Source organism: Manacus vitellinus, unplaced genomic scaffold (assembly GCF_001715985.3).
Source record: "Manacus vitellinus isolate BGI_N305 unplaced genomic scaffold, ASM171598v3 scaffold_101_pilon, whole genome shotgun sequence".
Classification (NCBI taxonomy): domain Eukaryota; kingdom Metazoa; phylum Chordata; class Aves; order Passeriformes; family Pipridae; genus Manacus; species Manacus vitellinus.
In genome coordinates, this window is record NW_021938802.1 from 58,299 (window position 1) to 77,508 (window position 19,210).

Sequence of the window (19,210 nt, forward strand, 5' to 3'; positions counted from 1 at the left end):
CATTGCCTTTGTCTATTCTTACTTTATTGGTCCTGCAGCTGAGCTGCGCTGACAGAATTAGGAATTTCATCACCTTCAATCCCAGTCACGAGTAGACCTCTTGACCTGAGTAAGAATTAGTTGTGTGCATCAGGACTGCAGGGTCAGACCCTGCATTAGGGACTATTTTGCCCACTGCTGGATGTGAGAAGAATACGAATCCAATCAGCTTAGCTGGGAATAGAGGCACTCAGCTGCTCACTGGATGGAAGCCAATGTCCAGCGACATAGTTCTCTATGTGACAGGTTATTCTTACTACAAACAGCAGTGCTTGGGTGAGCTCAGAATAACATCATCTAATTTTGAGTAAACAATCACATTATAAATAAGGCTGTATTTATATCACACTATAAATACAGTTAAACCTCAGCCTAGAATGCATTAATTTGCACTGTGAATGGCATCTGTAATACTATTTCTTTCAGGATAATGCAAGTGATGACAAATTCTGTGATAATAAAGGCAAAAAAATACTTCTCTAACATATGTCTTTGAGTTCATCTTTCTAGGCAGAAGAGTTGCCTTAAAAAATTCTGGTAAGGTAAAATTGAAAATACAGAAGTTATTTTATGTTTATATATTTATATAATGGAGATTTAATGTGAAAACATGTTCTTAAGTTTTCTAACCAAGCATGTTCAGTGAACTTATACAGTACTGATGAGACAGGCAGAAAAGACAAAGTAAAAAAACAAAGGAAAACATGGTGAATGTATTTACTAATGCTGAATAGGAATGGTGTGATGACACAATACTTTTGCAAAATATTTAAAGTTCTCAATTTCCCTTCCTACAATTTCAGTATCCTATGTTATAGAAGGCATGGCTATAATTATATTCAGTGGCAGCTCACTGAATACCTCCCCACTGAATCCTGTACTGTAGAAGAATGATGTCACAGCATCCCAAAACAAGCCTTTCTGAAACGAGAACCTTTTACTGCTCTTTCCTTCTGTTTTGTAACCAAATCAAACCCTTCTGTTTCCTTCCTCTGGATACAGAATCCTACTTTTTGTCCCCATTGCCCAGATGACCTTAACAATACTGAATTTACTAATTTACTTCCATTGCATGTCTGTATTTCTCAGTATTCTTCTATTCCTTACTTGCCTCACTGAAGTATCTCCTACTGAAGTACCTTCTGGTTTGCCTTTTTATTGTTTCCACTAGTACGTTATTTAAACAACTTCTGAACATTCATTTTTGCAGTACTGTTGCCAAAAAATGTATTTTATGTCAAACACATACAAGATGTGTTATCAAAAATGTCTGAAAATACAGGTCTTTTTAAAAAAGTTGTCTACAAAATTTCTATAAAAAAGGAAGCAGGCAGCCACTTATAGGGTGTGTAACAGTACCTTAAAGCATTTTACAAAATTAATAAAAATGTGAATTATATGACTGTTAAGAATCAGCTTCCATTCAAACGGACCTCAGTAGATATTTGGCAGTATCCATTTTGCCCTGAGGATGGAGCATCAAAATGGAACACTTAGAAGAGCATGGGGCAGTGAGATCAATCTGCAACAGGTACTGTACTATTTCACGAAATGTGCTGCAGGACCTTTAATGAGCACATTGAATCAGGATCTTCCTTTTTCAGATCATGGAGATATCAAACACCAGTCAATATTTCTGCAGTTCTGATTGTCAAGGAATGTTACTGACTAAGCAACTAAGAACACATCACACAAGCCATAAACTACCATATTTAGGAAATCCAAATCCCATGTAATCAGATTTTGCATTATCTTTGACTTGTCTATAAGCAGCAAGGGACACCAGACAAAGTGTTAAATAGATTTCGACCAATCTTTTGAAAAGAAATAGTAGGTATACTATTCTTGCCATTGTGTTAAAGCTGTCTCCCTGAGGCAGGGTGCGCTCGGTAGCAGTCAGTCAAATGTCTTTAAGTGCATATTGAGAATGCAAGTCCCAGTAAAGTCGTAGTGAAAAACAGTTCAGCCATCATGGGCTGTATATACACAAGTATTTCTGTCTTTTTAGGGAGAAGTCAAGTCATAGGTTTTGGCTCCTAAATTCTGCAAAATGGTATTGGTATGTTAAACTAATTTCTTATAAAGCTTCTGCCTACTTACTAAGTAATCTTGTATTTAGTTAATTATTTTGAGCTTTTGCAACAAAAAAGACAAAATAATGTACTAATAAGGACAAGCATTTATTTCAGATTTTGGAGATATTTAATTTCTGCATCAACATTTCTCATCCTTCCCTTCATTTAAAAATATGTCCTGCTTTACACTGCAGCAAACTAGTAGGTAGCCTCCGTGTTGTCCATACCGGATTCTGTGATGATTTTAACACAAGTACTATATAATGAATATTTCAACTTACTGATCAGATTTTTCCAGTAGTATCAGTTCACTGCAATCAATGTTCATGTATTTATTATCACATAAGTAAAAACATATTTGTAAATAAAGAACATAATTTATTGTGCATTATATCTCTTTTATACTGCATAAAATAATTTTTTCTTCATCAAATGCTCTGAAAATATCTTTTAAGAAGTTCCTACATGCTAAAATGACAAGATACAGTCTCAGGAAGTAAATATCCATCTTAAAAATCTATCATTCAAGAAAACATTCTAATTTTCTCACTGTGAAAAAATCTGAAGAATGCTCATATCTTATAACGGTTATGATTAGTTATAACAATTAATATCTACAGAATACAACCTAGTAGGGTCTAATTTAAAAAAAAAAGACATTTATACTTACCATTACTATGAGCCAATATTCATGTTCCTCAGACAGTTGCTTGCTACTATGGATGCTTTGTGAATAGTTTGCTTTTCTAAGCTCATGAAGGATGGGCTGTCTGTCTTGCTAAGGCTTAATAGGATAACAAGCTCAAATTTTTTTTTGCCTTGGACTTACCCACTTCTGTATTGTCAACCACAGCCAGCAATGCTATGCTATATACACATATCCCTCAAATCACTCGGGCAACAAAGGACTACTCGTTATTTAACTCTTTACAGCTAAAGCAGATAATAACAACCAAACTTACCCAGGCATTACAAAATGTCAGCTTTGTCAATGAAAATTAAAAATAAAAGAGGAAGCAATGTCTTGATCCACTTCTTTTTCTATTTTTGTCTCCTAAGCTCAGAATCTGATTAGTATTTTTAATTCCATGGAAGCGTCATGACTGGTCCACCTTTAATCAGCCTGTTGACATTCACCCCTTTTTCCTTCACATGTAGAATGCCAGGTAATCATCTAAAAACTTGACAATATCACTACACAAAACATAATGTTCACGCTACACTATCAACACTGGAATGATTTTATTCTTCACATGTTTACACAAATCCAGTATAAAAAAGGTATTTTTATAGGGACCAATGCAAAGTTTGTAAAAAAACCACCAGTTACACACAATGTCATTACATTGCATGAGATTACAGCTTCACTAGAAGTAAAAAATTTTTTCTGTGTTTAAACACCTAATTTATCTTTTTCTACTTTATTGTTACTATTGACATTCATTGCATTAACTTAGGGGCAAGAAGCAGCCTGCTTGCAAATCTGCTGCTGTCCTTTGGATAAGGCAAGCTACCAAGATCTTACCAGATTTCAGTTAGGACCACTAAACTGTCTGTTTATTAATATAAGTATTGATTATGGCTACTTTGTTTGGAGTTTCACAGTTACAAGCTCATCCTAATAGCAACTCACCATAATTTCCTGCATGAAAAACTAATATGCAGATGGGTCTTGGACATGTACATTTAGTTGCCTCTAAGTGATAAACTGTTTATTTTTACACTACCTATATTTACTCTCTGCTTTATCCTCCCTTTTCCATCTGCTTCTCATTCCTTTCTTGTTCATCTTTGTTAATGTGCAATCACCACAGTACCAGTCAGAATTTCCTCTCACTGCTTAGCTTCCGCCACTTTCCAATGTTCTCCTTTATTTGTATGAGCAACCTGCAACCAGGCTTCCTTCTGTCCCACCATTTTTTAAAAAAGATTAATACCACTGATAACATGCAGTCCTGCTGGTAACTGTAGCCCATGACAGCTTTTCACAATTCCCCTTCTCTGTAAAACCAATTTTTAAGGGAAGCAGTGCGTTGCTTCCTTCTCCTTTTCAGACCACTCAAGATATAACCTGGTTGTCTTCATTAGTACATAGAGCTGAAAGAAGGGAGCAAATGAAGCAGTGTAATATGTCAAATGTTCCAAGTCTGTAAGAAATGCTTCTTGCTTTTAAGTTTGATATGTACTGCCTTACCAAAAAAAATCCCCAAAACTGCTGAGTATAGTGTGGCACTGGATAGGAAAAAGAGAACAAATAGGATTTTTAGAACAGTTTTCCGGATTCCCGTGTGGCAGGAATTCTGAAACAAATATGATTCATTCACTGTTAAAAAAAATGCAAACTACTCTGAGTAAACAAATCACCATATAATAGTAAGTTTGTATTTATCACTGTACTTCCTTTGGATCATTTGCATTTCTTTTTATATCACTGTGATGACTGCAGAATGACAGACTACAAACCATTACATAATGCCATTAGTAATAAAAATAATATACTTTTATTTTGAAAATATTAAGTTAACATTCTTTTCAAAACCTTGATAAATTAAGGCACAATCTGAACTATAGCATTAAGTACATATAAGTAAATATTTTAATTCATGTAATGCTTTCCCAATCTTATACCTGCAGTTAATATACTTATTTCAAGTGTAAATTTCTTAATAGCAGTAACAATCTTAGCATCTCCACTTTCATAAAGAATTTTGTGCATATTTTGAGATGATATGTCTTGTTTTTCCTCCTCCATTACTCTACAGTTCCATTTTTAATCATCAGAGAATGACATATCTCACTGCCTAGGGGCAGTAAGTACATTATTATCTTATAAAATACTAATATTTAGGCTTTTGGAGATGGCTCTTCAACACCTTTGTGAAACCAGAGCATTGTGTTATACCTTTAAATTCAGGCTGACATGCAATTGGGTAAATGCAGGCCAAATCAGAAGGGATGAATAAATGCTCTGTTTAGAGCATTAATGTAAATTAAGTTATTAATGTAAAAGATACCTAGTACCACATATTCACCATTTACATGTGTTATTAGCTTAAAAATAACCATTGCTGGTGACACTTTCAGCACTGAATGCTGATTTTTGTGACAGGTGGAATTTAAAGAATGTAGAAAGGCAAAAATGAGAAAGAAGCAATTAAGATAAAATAGGAGGATGTAAACACAAAATTCAAACAGTAGGCAAAGTCAGACATCCCTTTTTGTAATGCTGTGACTCTTTCCAGTAGAGGAAGGACCAAATCAAACATTAAAAGTATAACAGCAAGAAGCATAATAATTTGATTCTAGGACAAAAAACCAGCCTGTGAACAACAAGGTACCAGTTCTAACTATTTGTTGCTTGCTTGTTTGGGATAATTGTTGTCCATTTCTAATTCAGCTCTGAAAACACCTACAAATGATCCTTTAGCTCAGGAACCTAAGGAAGGGCTCAAAAAATCATATGGTTGCACATTTACTAGATAAACAATTCTAGTTTATTCCTAATTTAGTATTCAACAGGAGAAGTAACTTATATCAATTATTTGATTATGTGATTATATTATTTGAACTAAAGATTAGCATTCATTCCAATCCAGTGTTTTATCAACTGGTGTGCAATAGCTCGACTCGGTGGTACAAAGAATGAACGCTGGTTTCCTTTGATGAGAACTTCCACGACCTGCAATAAAACCAGATTTTTTTATCTTTACAAGAGAATATTATAAACCATATAGAATCTAACACTGTATTAATGCAGAAATTGCTTTCCTGTGATGATTCATCAGTCTACCATTACTATAGCTATTAAAGAGGCACTGACAGATTCCGCAAGACAGATGCAGAGAAAAATACACATTGTGTGAATTCTGTCATTTTTGAGCCCCAAAGGATACCTTCCTAACAGAACTGTGGAGACTGACTGCTATTATACTATTTAAGGGTTTTGTGAGGTTTTTTTATGGTAAGGACCACAAGATGGTGCTCTATACTGTAACATAAATACTTTTTTTTTTTTTTATTTTTACATGTAGTACCAAAGGAGATGTGTTTTCTTGGTTTTCTCAAGCAGTTACAAGCAACATGGGATTACGCTTTTACTACAGCTCATTTCTGAAGTACATTTATTTCCAGCTCTACCTGCCTGTGACTAGCTGCATTCAGAACTGATATTCAATTAAAATAATGCTCCCAGTGTTGACAGAAATATGCTGAGATTGTAGAAGACAAACTCTGCCTTGAAGTTGACTTAGAATCAAAACACTTGGAAATGCTAAGCAGAAGTCCACAGCTATTAGAGGTTTAGCTCCAAATTTGCCTGTGGGAAAACCTGTGAAGACTATGTTGTGTAAGCAATCTTTCCTTTGTCTACTCATGAACTGAAATCTTTCTGTGAAGGTCCTTTTTGCCTCTCTTTTATTTGACTGTATTTTAACTACTCAGGGAAGATAAGTGTAGTACTTCATATTAATGCATAGTAAACTGCGTTCAATAGCAGAGTATTAAAATAGTACTGCGTGGAAAAAGATGTTCAAACTAACTAATTCTCATAGTTCTCACCTTAACCTCCCCCCTCCCAGCAAATCTGCTAGCATGCTCATTTGGATAAACTCTCATGATGAATGCTATTAAATGCTCCTTCTGCCAAAACAAAAAGCACAGGCTTGCTAAGGAAGTGGGTTAAAATAAGAGTAACTTGGGTATCTCCCAAAAGGGAAAGGTGAACAGCTAACTGGCGAAAATGTCATAAAATGGGCTTGCTAGTGACTCAGATATTCCTGTGAATATTTGCCTTTCTCTGGTTGTATGTAATCTACAACCACAATATAATGCTGTAGAGTATGATAAAAGGGATAGTAGATATGCTCATTCAACTTGCTGGAAAAAAAGAAGTATTTGTTGTATGCCAGAACCAATACAGTCACAGACTAATCAATAGAAGAAGGAAATTAAATTGAACTTTACCTGTTCTCTAGTGAACCAGCGGGCATCCTCTATTTCATTCTTGTCAACTTTAATTTCTGTGGACACTGCCACAGCCAAGCAGCCAATCATTAGGGATGAGGGCATTGGCCATGGCTGACAAGAGACGTACTGAACGTGGCCAACTTTGACTCCAGACTCCTCTTCCACTTCTCTCCGAACGGCATCTTCTATTGTTTCACCTAATCAGAAAGGGCAAAGAACAAGCAGCTGATGAAAATACTCCAAGCAACAATCACATCCTGTGCTTTGAACTGACTCCAAGGATTTGAAACTGCCCAAGGCAATTATCTATAAAGATCTAGTTCAGGGCAACAGATCTCAAGCACAAGATACAGAAGTCTAGTAAGGCAAAACCAGATGCCAAATCAAAATGGAACTTTGAAAATAAACTGTAATTAATTTCCACATCATAATATTTGTTTCCTGAATTGATAATTTATCCTACACACAAACAATTATTACCACAACTAAAATGTCAAAAATTGAGTAGGAAGTACATTATTCCTTTAATTACTCTTGAAATGCTGATCTGTTAATTTATAAATAGTGTTCTGTAAGTTTTTGGATTTTCAATATGATTGTGACAGCATGTGCTGCAAGTTGAAACATCAACTAGTTGTAATGAATAGTAAGAAAGTACTGACTTAGAAGGCTTGCTCTCATTTCTGCATTGTATGCTTCACTTCGCCTGATTCATTCTTCACTGTCTTAATGCATGGACAATACTGCAAACTTAAAAATTCAATGGAAAGCTTTGCTTCCATATTCACAGAAAACTGCTAGATGTGTATGAGGAATGTTGATGGTCACATCATACGCACATAGGTACTGTGTTGTAACCACTGATTACAGGTTCATTAAAGGAGACAGTCCACGCATCAGAGACAGAGGTCTTAGTTTAGTTATGTTCAGCTGATTAGAGTAGCTGATTTTATCATTGGCTACTTTTAAATTTCACTTTATTTAGACTTGAATTCAGTATCAGAAAATAATCAGGCCAGCAGAGGAAGGAAAGGAGTGAAGAAATAAATATCTTATCTTTTTTCCAATGATACCTGAATCAACTTATTCATGCTGTCACAGTATGTCAACCTGTACACATTTACTGAATACAGTTATTCACTTCCCAATATAAGAATGTTTTACAAATTGTTCTGTAGATACTAATAATTGTTAACTAATTCCAACTATTATGCTTAACACTCAAGTAAAATATTTCTTTACTTTTCTTTTAAAATTATGTAATTTCTACTTATCTTCCATATAACAAATCAGGGCCTAAACATGTAAGCATATCCTTAACTTCATGTTAACCTTAAGTTACACTTTAACTCTTATTTTTTCTATGCTAAAATCCTTTGCAAAGTATCACCAAACAAAGGGCCGTATAAGTGTTTTTAATTTTTTTTTCCACTTGAATATGTGATTTAAGACTGCATGATAAGAAAAGAATTTGAAGTTTTTATTTACTCATGTTGCTTGTTGCCTTATAAATCAGCTGCTGCAAAGTACAGAATAAGCATATTTATTATAACAACTCATCTAACAGGAAACAAAAACATTAATTTAACATAACATGAAATATATTTCTGTGTTATTGTAAACATACGATACTGTTACGTGACAAAAAATAATTGGTAAGGGAAATTACTTACCAGGTTCTACAAATCCAGCGAGGCAGGTGAACATACCGGGAGGAAACCTCTTCTGCCTACCTAAAAGGCAGTGGTTCCCATCCGGATGGATCACTTGCATTATCACAACAGGATCTGTAAGGGACATGAAAGGAATATATTTCAACATTTGAGGGACTTAAAAGCAGGAATAAATTTCATCCTATTCAATACTAATGTAAAGATACATAAGATATCCTTAAACGGTTGAAATCATAATTGTGCACATGCCCAGAGCAAGCTGTTATTTTATTTAACTTTGGAATTTTTCTCCCTGCAAGATATCTGTTTACTTTGTTTTGCAACATACATGCTTAGTAAAAGCAGTTTACTAACCAATGTTTGAAACGCAGAACAGAAATTACCTGAAACCAAAGCCTGTTTGGTTACAAACAATCTGTTAAGAGTATCAAGCAATACTAACCTAGCTAAGCACAGAGCACACAGGAATAGTTTCTGCACAAACCCATTTACTGTCACCTCCTCTACACCCACAGAGGTCTGAAGAATGTACTTTTGACTGAATACTAAAGAAGAACCAGATACTCTAGCAACAATGCAAACACTGACTAAGCTTTCCACCTTTGACTTTGTTTACTCTTTGCTATCACCCCCTTCTGTGATGTTGCACTTTTACCTACTTTCTCACTTCTGGTCATTGTATCTATCTTTGTCTTTCTAGTTTAGTATTTTCTCACATTGGTATTATGGATCCTGTTGATTTGTGATATTTTCCCCTTTTTTATTGTTATCTAGTTTTTAAGTATTTCAGTGTTTTGGTTGTTTGTTTTTTGTTTTTTTAATCTACCTCTCTATATTTTTTCTCTTGCTGTTGTTTTTCACGAAGGTTTTTTTTTTGCCCAAAACACTAATATTTTCTCTGTATGAAAAGGTTTGCTTCAGCACAATAATTTTAAAGATTGTTGTCCTGCTCAAAGTTATCTGCCACATGGCACAATACAGAATATGAAGTGTTGCTGTCTGAATACTACCTTGAGAGAAAGGCCTCATTAGCAGATGCAGGTTAATCAGTCTTTCCCATATAATCCCATTCTTTCTCTAAGTTTGTTGTGCTAGAGACTGTAAAGAAACAGCCACTAAATATTTTAGCAAGCTTCACTATAGTCTACAAGACATAAGAATATGACAGAATTGACTGCTAAAAAGATACATCTAGGGCATATAAGAGGATATGGAATTCAGAAGTACAACATATGCACAATATCCAGAACTACAACTGCAGAAGAGAGGACAAGGTAGAAGAATGAAAGGTGACCAAAGTGTCACCAAATAATCCATTAAAAAAAAAAGTAAGTTTTTTTCCATCCTGTTTCCCCATCAATAACATAATACACGTCCTTTGCAACATGAACAAAAGAAGATATGACGTAGAAGGGAATAACAGAGACAGGAAGACTGTCTATAAAAGCTTATATTCTTAGTAAAAACAGGCCTGGCAATTTGTGACTGACAATGAATAGTGTAAGCCAGTGATGACGGCTAATAGCATCCAAGTGGCACTACAGAAAAATGAGCACTATGTCAGAACTCTGATACAGGGCCAAATTTGATACAGAGCTACTTCAAGCTCAGAGGGCTTGCAGAAGGTGAGAAAAATATGCAGGTGGGGAGAAAAAAAGTAAAATGTGACCCTTTGTACTGTTAATATCTCATTTATGTTGTTGGAATTCCTAATTTGTATTACTTTTTGCAATAACAACTGGTATTTTCACAGCAATTCTGTGTTACAGACTACTGCACCAAAGAGAAGTCTGAACTACTTAATCCTAAATGGAGCTGAGACATACATACTCTGGGGAGAAACAAGTATGTAAGACCTGGGACAGAAGCGAGCAGCTGAAATAATTAGAAATAAACTGATTTACAGGTATATAATAATACTAACAAGTCACTTATGAGCAATTATTCTAAAATATTCTCACCAACTCTTGGATATGATGTGTTGTGAACTCCTTGGAGACTAGGACAATCTTCTTTTAAGCAAGTTTTCTTGTAACCCCCTTCTTCGGTCTTGGTTGTACTCCCACATGTTGGGCAGAATTGGTAACGGTCATGCCATGCTAGAACAGACCTAGCCTGGGCTACTACTCCTTTAAAAAGATACATTGAAAATTCAAAAAATCAAATACTAATTCATGTAATTCATGTGAGCTTTTAACAGTATGGAAGAAGCAAATAGTAAAGGTTTTAACATAAAAATCAAAGTAAGACTGTGGCTCGAATCACAATCTGCTACAAGAAAAGTTGAGCAATATGAGTTATGCAGATCTTTTTCTTTGCAGCAGAGCTCATGCAATTGAACACAGTATCCTACAGCTATGAACAATTTATACATTCAGAAACAAATTCATCTGGATCAATATACTCTGCTTGTCACAAAAGTTACTCTGTCTGGGCAAAGTGTCAGAATTATGTATCACACCTTTTCCAGAGGACATTTTAGGGCTACTACAGGTACTGACATAATAACGCATTGTTCTATTTAAACTTGAGGTGCAAGTCAAGCTTGTCCTGTAGCAAAACTGCTACAACAGTAGTTGTTAGCTCCATGTCCATAATAACACTCATTCACTTTGGTATCCTCACTTTTCAACACTTCTTTCTCAGATGAGTATTCAACACACTCTTATTAAAGATGTAAATCTCATTTCTTATAATGAAAACTCAGTAATTACAGATTTTTTCCTTCTTTTTAGAACATTAATGTGCATGCATGAACATTTAAATAGTACTATTTAAAAACAAAGATGATCAATAGGCTTTACAGACTAATATTGCCACTGCCGAAGTTAGCCCTTTGCAACAGCACACGTTTTTACATATAAAACTCTTAACAAAATCACTAACTGGCTTTTAAAATCAAAATATTTCTAAAGCCACTGAAAATACCCAATTCCTTTGCAGTGGTTTGTCCTTGCATTGTACCTCACTGAAACCTAAACCTTCAAATCACACATTTGGTCCATGCTGCATTTCATGCATCTTACCAGCTTCTTTTTCAGGTAGCTGCAGCAGTGCTGGCATTGGTGGGTGAAGGAAGTAACAGTCCTCATGCTTCTGTTTAAATTTCTCGGCAGAAGCAGAATCTATGCTAAGAGCAAACCAAGCAACTAACCCGTCCTCTTCATCTTCTTGCAGAACCCTCCCATTGTAAGCAGCTGCCAGGTTCTGAAGAAGTTCAACTCCAAGAAAAATCAAGGTACACTCTTCTGTTTTGTTCAGGCACTGCTCCACATCCTTGTGGTACAGCCTGCAAAGCTTTACTTCTGGCTGCTGGGAACTATCTATTCCCCCACCCAAAGTAACTAGGGGACTTAGATTTGAGAAGAGGATGTATACTGTAGTTGGATGGCTTTGTTTTTTACTCAGCCACTTGGAATCTGTTCTTTTATCACTCCTTCTGTCCAGAAGTGTCATGCCAAAATAATTTTCATATTCTTTCACATCATTTGACAAAAAACTAGGCTTCTGATCACCCTTGACATTAGCCAACAAATTAGCTATGTGTTTGTACCCCCAAAATTTTGCGATGTCCAGAGCTGTCTGCCTTGATTTATTAATGATGGATCTGTCACACCTAAAAAAACAGAAAAGAACTGTGGTTACCAGGGTAAATATGTTCAGCAAGAGTCCTGGTGCTGTGTTATTCTTACTTATACCATATCTGATACTATTAAGGTGCAAGAACTTCTAGACACTGTCTATACTGGGGCACTCTTTATTTTAGCACATAATGCTAAATATTTAGCATTATGGTAATGAAAAGTAATTGTACTTCATTTTCTTTTGCTAAGGCCAGATTTCTCATTTTTGTTGATCCACTCCAGATTATTATTCACTGAGCTTCATGCAGTACTACAACAGCAATGGATTAATCAAAATCCCACACATGAGGAAAAAAAAAAGGTCAAGATAGAACTTTGAAAGTCAGGCTATGGGTCTGTTCCTCACAACCAGTAATAAAAATGAAAAATAAAACATTTATATAAGTTTAACAAGCATTACTTTCTAGGAGCTACTCAAATTAGCATTAAACATTTACAATAAAATATTTTATTGAGGTCACTTTGTCTGTTCAGCTGGAGAAGAGGAGACTGAGGGGAGGTCTCATTGGAGTCTACAACTTCCTCATGAGGGGAAGTGGAGGGGTAGGCATTTGTTCTCTCTGGTGAACAGGACCTGAGAAAATGGCATGAAGTTGAGTCACGGGGGTTTAAGTTAGATGTTAGGAAACTCAGAGGGTGGTTGGACACTGAACAGAGTCACCAGGGAAGTTGTCACAGCACCAAGCCTGTCTGAGTTCAAAATGTGTTTGGACAACACTCTCAGGCACATGGTGAGGTTCTTGGGGTGTCCTATGCAGGGCCAGGAGTTGATCCTTGTGGGTCCCTTTCAACTCAGGATATTGTATGCTTCCATGATTTACCGTAAAATTATAATCAAGAATACAGCCCCTAATTAATGACAAAAGTAGCACCATTACAACAGCGGTGCTGATCCCTGTAAGGATCTGCCTGTTACCTAAAAGTCTGTAAAATGACACAGATGAGGAAACACTGCCTTGTGATATATATTTGAATATTAAATCCCAAAAGAAACCCAAACCTGAAATAGACTGGGTTTGATTGGGAAGTCAAAATAACACACTTTAATTTTTTACCAATCTTAACTCAAATGCGTAAATAAAACAGAAATGTCAAAATTATGCAGTAGATCAGGGCCAAATTCATCATTTTTTAAAAACACAAAATGCCAGTATAATAATGTTGCTGATACACAAGTAACTGTCCCACAGGCAAGGCCATTTTGAGATTTTAGTTTAACTTCAGTAGGTTTTGAGAGAATTTGGTATAGTTCAGAAAAGGATTCAAAATTTAATTTACAAAGTTTTTTGTGCTAAAGAAACTACTACTGCTCATCCATCTTTAAAGACATGGTTTCCTTTAGGCAAAATAATGCTTATTTTCCTACTTAATTTCCTATCTCTCAGTCAACTGAATTTTGTTCTGATTTGTCTTCCCCCTTCTATCTGCTCAGGTATGTGCAGATCACAATCAGGCTGTTCTTCAGTGTCCACAACAGTGACCTGAACTCTTTAGACTATCAAGATCTTTTTTTCCAGTCTGCAAACATTTCCTGTAGCTTTCCTCAAACATGGACAAACACAGGTGCGTCAGGCAGCTCAAGGGAGGTGATTGTGCTTCTCTACTCTTTGCTGGTGTGGCCTCACATGAAGTACTGCGTGCAGTTTTGGGCACCACAACATAAGAAGTATCTAACGCTTATTAGAGTGTGTTCAAACTAGGGCCATGAAGTTGATGAAGGGTCTAGAGGGAAAGCTTGTTCAATCTAGAAAAGAGGAGATTGAGGTGAGACCTCACCTTGGTCTGCAGCTTCCTCATGAGAGGAAGGGCAGGCAGTGATCTCTTGTCTCTGGTGATCAGTGACAAGACCCGAGGGAACGGGCTCAAATTGTGTCAGGAAAGGTTTAGGTTGGATACCAGGCAAAGATTCTTCACCCAGAGGGTAGCTGGACTCTGAAAAAGGTTCCCCAGGGAAGTGCCTAAGCCTGACAGAGTTCAAGAAGCATTTGGACAATGTCCTCAGGCACATGGTGTGATTCCTGGGTTGTCCTATGGAGAGCCAGGAGTTGGACTTTGATGATCCTTGTGGGTTCCTTCCAACACAGCACATTCTGTGATTCTACAATTCTATGATAAAATTCTATGATAGCCTTTCCAGGATTATTCTCTGTAATGTTATGAAATATTACTTTCACAGACATTCATGCTTATATAACCAGCAATTTTATTTGTTAAAATAATTATTATGACTAAGCGTTAACTAAAACAAGACCAATGAGGCCACAGCACCATCTCAGGAACTATGCTCAAATTGCCTACGAGAACAACCCTGAGAAGAGCATTTAAAAGTGACATTCACTTTTTTTACAGTAAGCATAACTTAAAAAATTGTTATCCTATTTACCAGGTGGTAAATTCCCCCAAATCCCAGAATATTCCTCAAAACACAAAATCTGTCAACAAGTTATTCCTCTACACACTGGAATGTACTGATTCCAGTATAAACTACTGGTTCATCTAATGCTTCATGCTGAGCTTCAGCAGAAGACACAGGATTTGGGTAAGACTGAAAAAAATAAGAAAAAAGGGTGGCATGATGACTGGAGGCTGTGGAATGCTATGCCTGAAGTTACTCATAACTACACAATGAACTAAACTTGCTTGGTTGTGTAATTAGGAGTGCAGAAGGAACCACATTAATCAAACAGGCTTGATTAATGTAGAGCTCAATTGAATCACATCTGACTCTAACCCCTCATTTTGAGATGAATTTTCTTTGGAGTCTCAAGAAGAACACTGAAGCACTCTTTGCATCTTTGGGTGTCTTGAAACACAAGAACTACAACAGATGACTACAAAATAGCAAGTTTTTGACAAGCAATGAAAACACTTGGTGTCATACCAACTTAAGAAAGTAAAAATGACATGTCAAGCAAGAAGGAGAATGTGTATTGTCCAAATGCTAAGATACAACTAAAATTTATCAACTGGTAACTTTGTAAAGGTGTGTCTGTCGCGTCTGACTTAAGAGCCAGTATGTCAACAAAAATTCTGCACTATAACATAAATGTAAGTGAATTACAAATAAAGTTTAGAGAAAAAAATCTAAATGGAACAATCAAACACACCAAATTTATATTCAGGATAGTGGTTGAAACGAAATGCAAAGTTTGTTCAATTCTGTTGGCCTCTGAGAGGAGTGATATCTTAGAAGATCAAAAGAATAATTTTAGAGATGCTCATAACTTTTAGAGTTTCTTAGCAAATATGGAAAGAATCCGGTTACAGACTGACACAGAGTACACTTTCCTGAGTTTTAACCATGAAAATTCTGCCACTATCCATCAGTAAACTTACTTTTCTGAAATAAAATTGAAATGGGCAAAAAGGGATGCAAATTAGAGCTCCTGAATGGGGTCTATTAAGCAGCTTACCCTTGTTCAAGAAGAACCCGCACAACCTCGAGGTGTCCATTCCTGGCAGCGAACATCAGGGCTGTCCAGCCATTCCCCGCAGCTGCGTTGACAAGTGACGGGGAACGACTGAGCAGTGCTTTCAGTCTGGCTGCATCTCCCACGGCAGCAAAGTTGTGCAGCTGAGAAATCATGTCCTGGCTGAGGTTCTTCTCAAAGTCTGTCATTGTGTCAACTAAAAATGCCGGAGAATATACTCACTGTTATTAAAAGGATTTAAGTAAAAGAATTAATGCTGTACAGACCACCCATATTATCACAAAAAAATACTGACACAACAGTCAAATTCTTGTCATTACTGTAAACAGTGTTATTCCAAAACATATCTCCGAATACAGTGAAATTTACCTCAACAATCAAAATCAGTTCTAAAGAGGCTTAAAGGACAGGAAAATTTCTACACGAAAATGAAGCTGCTTTGAAAGTGAAAAACATGTTGTTTCTCGACCGAACACGCACAAATACACACATAAACACAGGCACCCGCTGCTGCTGCGACAAGCAGCGACAGCTTCCATTTCCTCAGCGCCCGCTCCACGCCGTTCCCAAGGACACGGACCTGCCACCGCCAGCGCCTCCGCCACCCGACCCTCAGCGACCCCGCGACCCCCGGCCCCACAGCGGGGCCCGTTACCGTGAGGCCTCCGCGGGCTCCAACCGCGGCTCCACTGTCCCGCGCCCGCCCCGCCCCGACGAGCCCGGCGGCGCTGCGGGGGAAGCACCGCCCTGTACGAGGGCTGAGCCTGGGGCTGAGCTGGGCCTAACCTGGGACAGAGCCCGAGGCTGCAGCGCCCGGGTTTTGCGGCGGCCGCAGGGCTTGGCTGGCGCCGTGTTCCCGCGGGGGAATCGCCAGCCGCTCCCTCGGGGTTAAAGGACAAACAGCCATTTTGTCTGCTGGACAGGGATGTCGTAGGGGAGCGGTCGGGCTGATTTTTTGGCATTGCTTCGTAGCAGAAGGAGAATGTAGGTGGCAGTAGGTTGCGCAAGTCCTTGTGAGAGCAGTGGAGCGAATGAGATATGGCAGGGGGGAGGAGTTAGCAGGGAAATCGAAATGATGTAATGAGCCAGGAGGCAGTTTCATGATCAGTGTGTCCTGTCAGCCTTAGAAAAGCATGGGAAAACCAAGGCTATACCAGTCCTGTAAAAATGAACATGGGACTGTTGTTCCAGTGCATTTGCATCTGGAGAGTACTTTAAAAAAACAAAACCAACCAACCAAAGGGTAGTTTTTGAAAAGTCAAACTGTCACACTGAACAGCAAAATCCTGCAAAACAACTTGAAGTTATTCCAGTCAGTTAAGGCTGGAATACAAAGGTTAAGATAAATCCAGTTCTTCCATCAGTATTACATTCTCAGGTTTGCCACTTGAGTTTGTATTAGACATGAATAACTAACTCATGAAAATCGTTGTTTAATGTTTTATTTAAAAAATATTCACTATCGTTTTCAAATAATGACATGATTGCTCAATACCTTGTTTTTAAATGCAGCTCTCAAAAGGGTTGAGTCCATCAAGTTTGGAGCTGTAGCTTGATATGTATATACACACACATACATTTAAAAAGTATGTGTTTATATATAATACCTATATAACTTATTACCTAACGGCAGTGTCATTTTTGAATCATGAGGAGTATTGCAGAAGGCTAGTAATGCGTAATCAGGAATATATAATAAAGCATTTATTTTCTTGCTTACAGGAGGGTACATTCTTTGTGTCCTGACATCATGTTAGCAGTTCCCAACTTGCATGAATTTAAGTACCTTTGGTGGAATTTGCTCTATCTCCCAATGCATCCTTGCAAAAACAACTTAGTACCCCTTGTTTTAAATATCAGCAACTATAATAAATTGAATGGGAATTTTAAATGATTGTAACATACCAACTAGTGAGTTTGAAAATGTTATTATTTTATTAGTTATTTTGCTGGATAAAATGTTAGAAATTCTTGTGAATATATGGAACTCTATTTAATCACTGAGCTGAATTTTCTAAGAGCAATTTAATGTTTCTTTAGAATTAAAATAGGCAATTTTAACTTGCTTTAAAAGCTGTTTTTTTCCTTTGGTGTATTCAAGATCTAAGTAAAGCTTACTCAGAAAGTCCGAGTGGTGCTGAACTTGGCTGTGCCACAGTTCTTGAATTTTGTAGTAAATAAAGCCTGTTACTAGCCAGTATTTATTTGACTTGACTGTGTTAGCTCTTTAGTAGTGGGAGACATGGTTGAAAGTTGTATTTGTAAGGCTTCAGGAGTCTCAGTGAGGTTGCCAGTGTGAGAATGGAAATGGAAGATGCTCCACTAATTTACTCTGATCCTGAAAGAGGCTCTGGTGGCTCCATATTGATAGTGACTAATGACAGACTTTTCAGAATGCTTGCTGATTACTGCAGACAACAGTCAGGGAGTAATATCTGAATGCCCTGATGCCCTATTCATTTTGTGCTGGAGCTTTTAGAAAAAAATTGCATGTGCTGTAAAGAATGTACCTAAGTGCCATTGGGAGCACTGCAGTGTGTGGACATAACAAGAGTTGGAGTGCCTGCAAAAAGCGATACAACAGTGCTCCTGTCTGATTCGAGGTACCTTTTAAATCTTTTTATTTGAGTTAATAAACTGTGCTGAGGGAGCTATGTGAAAAAGATCTCGGTAACTCTCAGTTACTTAGGTTAATAGATTTATTAAAAATAATGTAAAATTAATTATTTTATGTTTAATTATATAGATTTGTTAGAAAATCTGGATTGATCCCATTTTAGTGTTGGGTTTAGATTACACACAAGAATTATCTATTTTAATGCTTTTTAGATTCAGTAAACAGTAACAATATCATAGAAGGTTTACTAGTTCTTCATTTGGGCTTGTACTTCATTCTTACCTCTTAATTTTACCAGGTTTTTGAAGGCTCTGTTTTTCAAAGAATTGACATGCTGGGTGAAGTTTAAAAGGCAGCTCTGATTTAAGTCACTTGTGAGAAAGGAAATGAAGCAAGACACTGGATGCGTGAAAGGAATGTGTTGTCAAATAGTTCATGTACGATGCATTATACTAGATTAGGCTTTTCACACATCTTAGCATAAAAAAAAAAAAGCATATATGGCTTGTCTTAGGTAGCCAAAGCTGTTAATAGGGCAAGCAGAAATCAATATTATCTAACAAGTTTCTTGAATTGGCACTGTAGCATTCTATAATAATATTCTTTGGAGTTTTTAGCCAGGACTTTGGGACAATCTAACTTCTATTTTTCCCAAGCATTTCCCTGATTAATTTCCAAGCAGTTCCCCTGGAGAAATGACTGGCCAAATGCTAAAGGACCTGATCTACGGTCCATTGGTATAAATATGAGTCTCTTGTTGCTGAAG

General features: G+C 36.9%; 1 protein-coding gene across 3 annotated transcripts; it reads right to left on the minus strand.

Moving 5' to 3' along the window:
* Positions 1–3,505: 3,505 nt before the first annotated feature.
* Positions 3,506–16,516, minus strand: NUDT12 (nudix hydrolase 12). 3 transcript variants are annotated; one of them, XM_018071084.1, is made up of 7 exons: positions 16,485–16,516; positions 15,810–16,034; positions 11,779–12,368; positions 10,714–10,881; positions 8,753–8,866; positions 7,077–7,276; positions 3,506–5,793 (listed from the first exon to the last, which is right to left on the minus strand). In XM_018071084.1, the coding sequence occupies exons 2-7, from the start codon at positions 16,013–16,015 to the stop codon at positions 5,683–5,685; spliced, it is 1,389 nt and encodes a 462-aa protein (XP_017926573.1). In that variant the 5' UTR covers positions 16,016–16,034; positions 16,485–16,516; the 3' UTR covers positions 3,506–5,682. The 3 variants fall into 3 exon arrangements, with proteins under 3 accessions (XP_017926573.1, XP_017926574.1, XP_017926571.1); XM_018071085.1 differs by having other exon boundaries at positions 15,810–16,023; positions 16,483–16,511; XM_018071082.1 differs by lacking the exon at positions 16,485–16,516 and adding an exon at positions 16,335–16,412 and having other exon boundaries at positions 15,810–16,035.
* Between the last annotated feature and the right edge of the window lie 2,694 nt (positions 16,517–19,210).

Bases quoted from the DNA above. Each gene is read 5' to 3' on its own strand.
- NUDT12 (XM_018071084.1), bottom strand. From the start codon at position 16,015: ATGACAGACTTTGAGAAGAACCTCAGCCAGGACATGATTTCTCAGCTG. The intron at 7,277-8,752 runs GTAAGTAATTTC...CTTTCTGATTAG, and splicing joins CGCTGGATTTGTAGAACCTG to GTGAAACAATAGAAGATGCC. The intron at 5,794-7,076 runs GTAAAGTTCAAT...GTTTTATTGCAG, and splicing joins GCTGGTTCACTAGAGAACAG to GTCGTGGAAGTTCTCATCAA.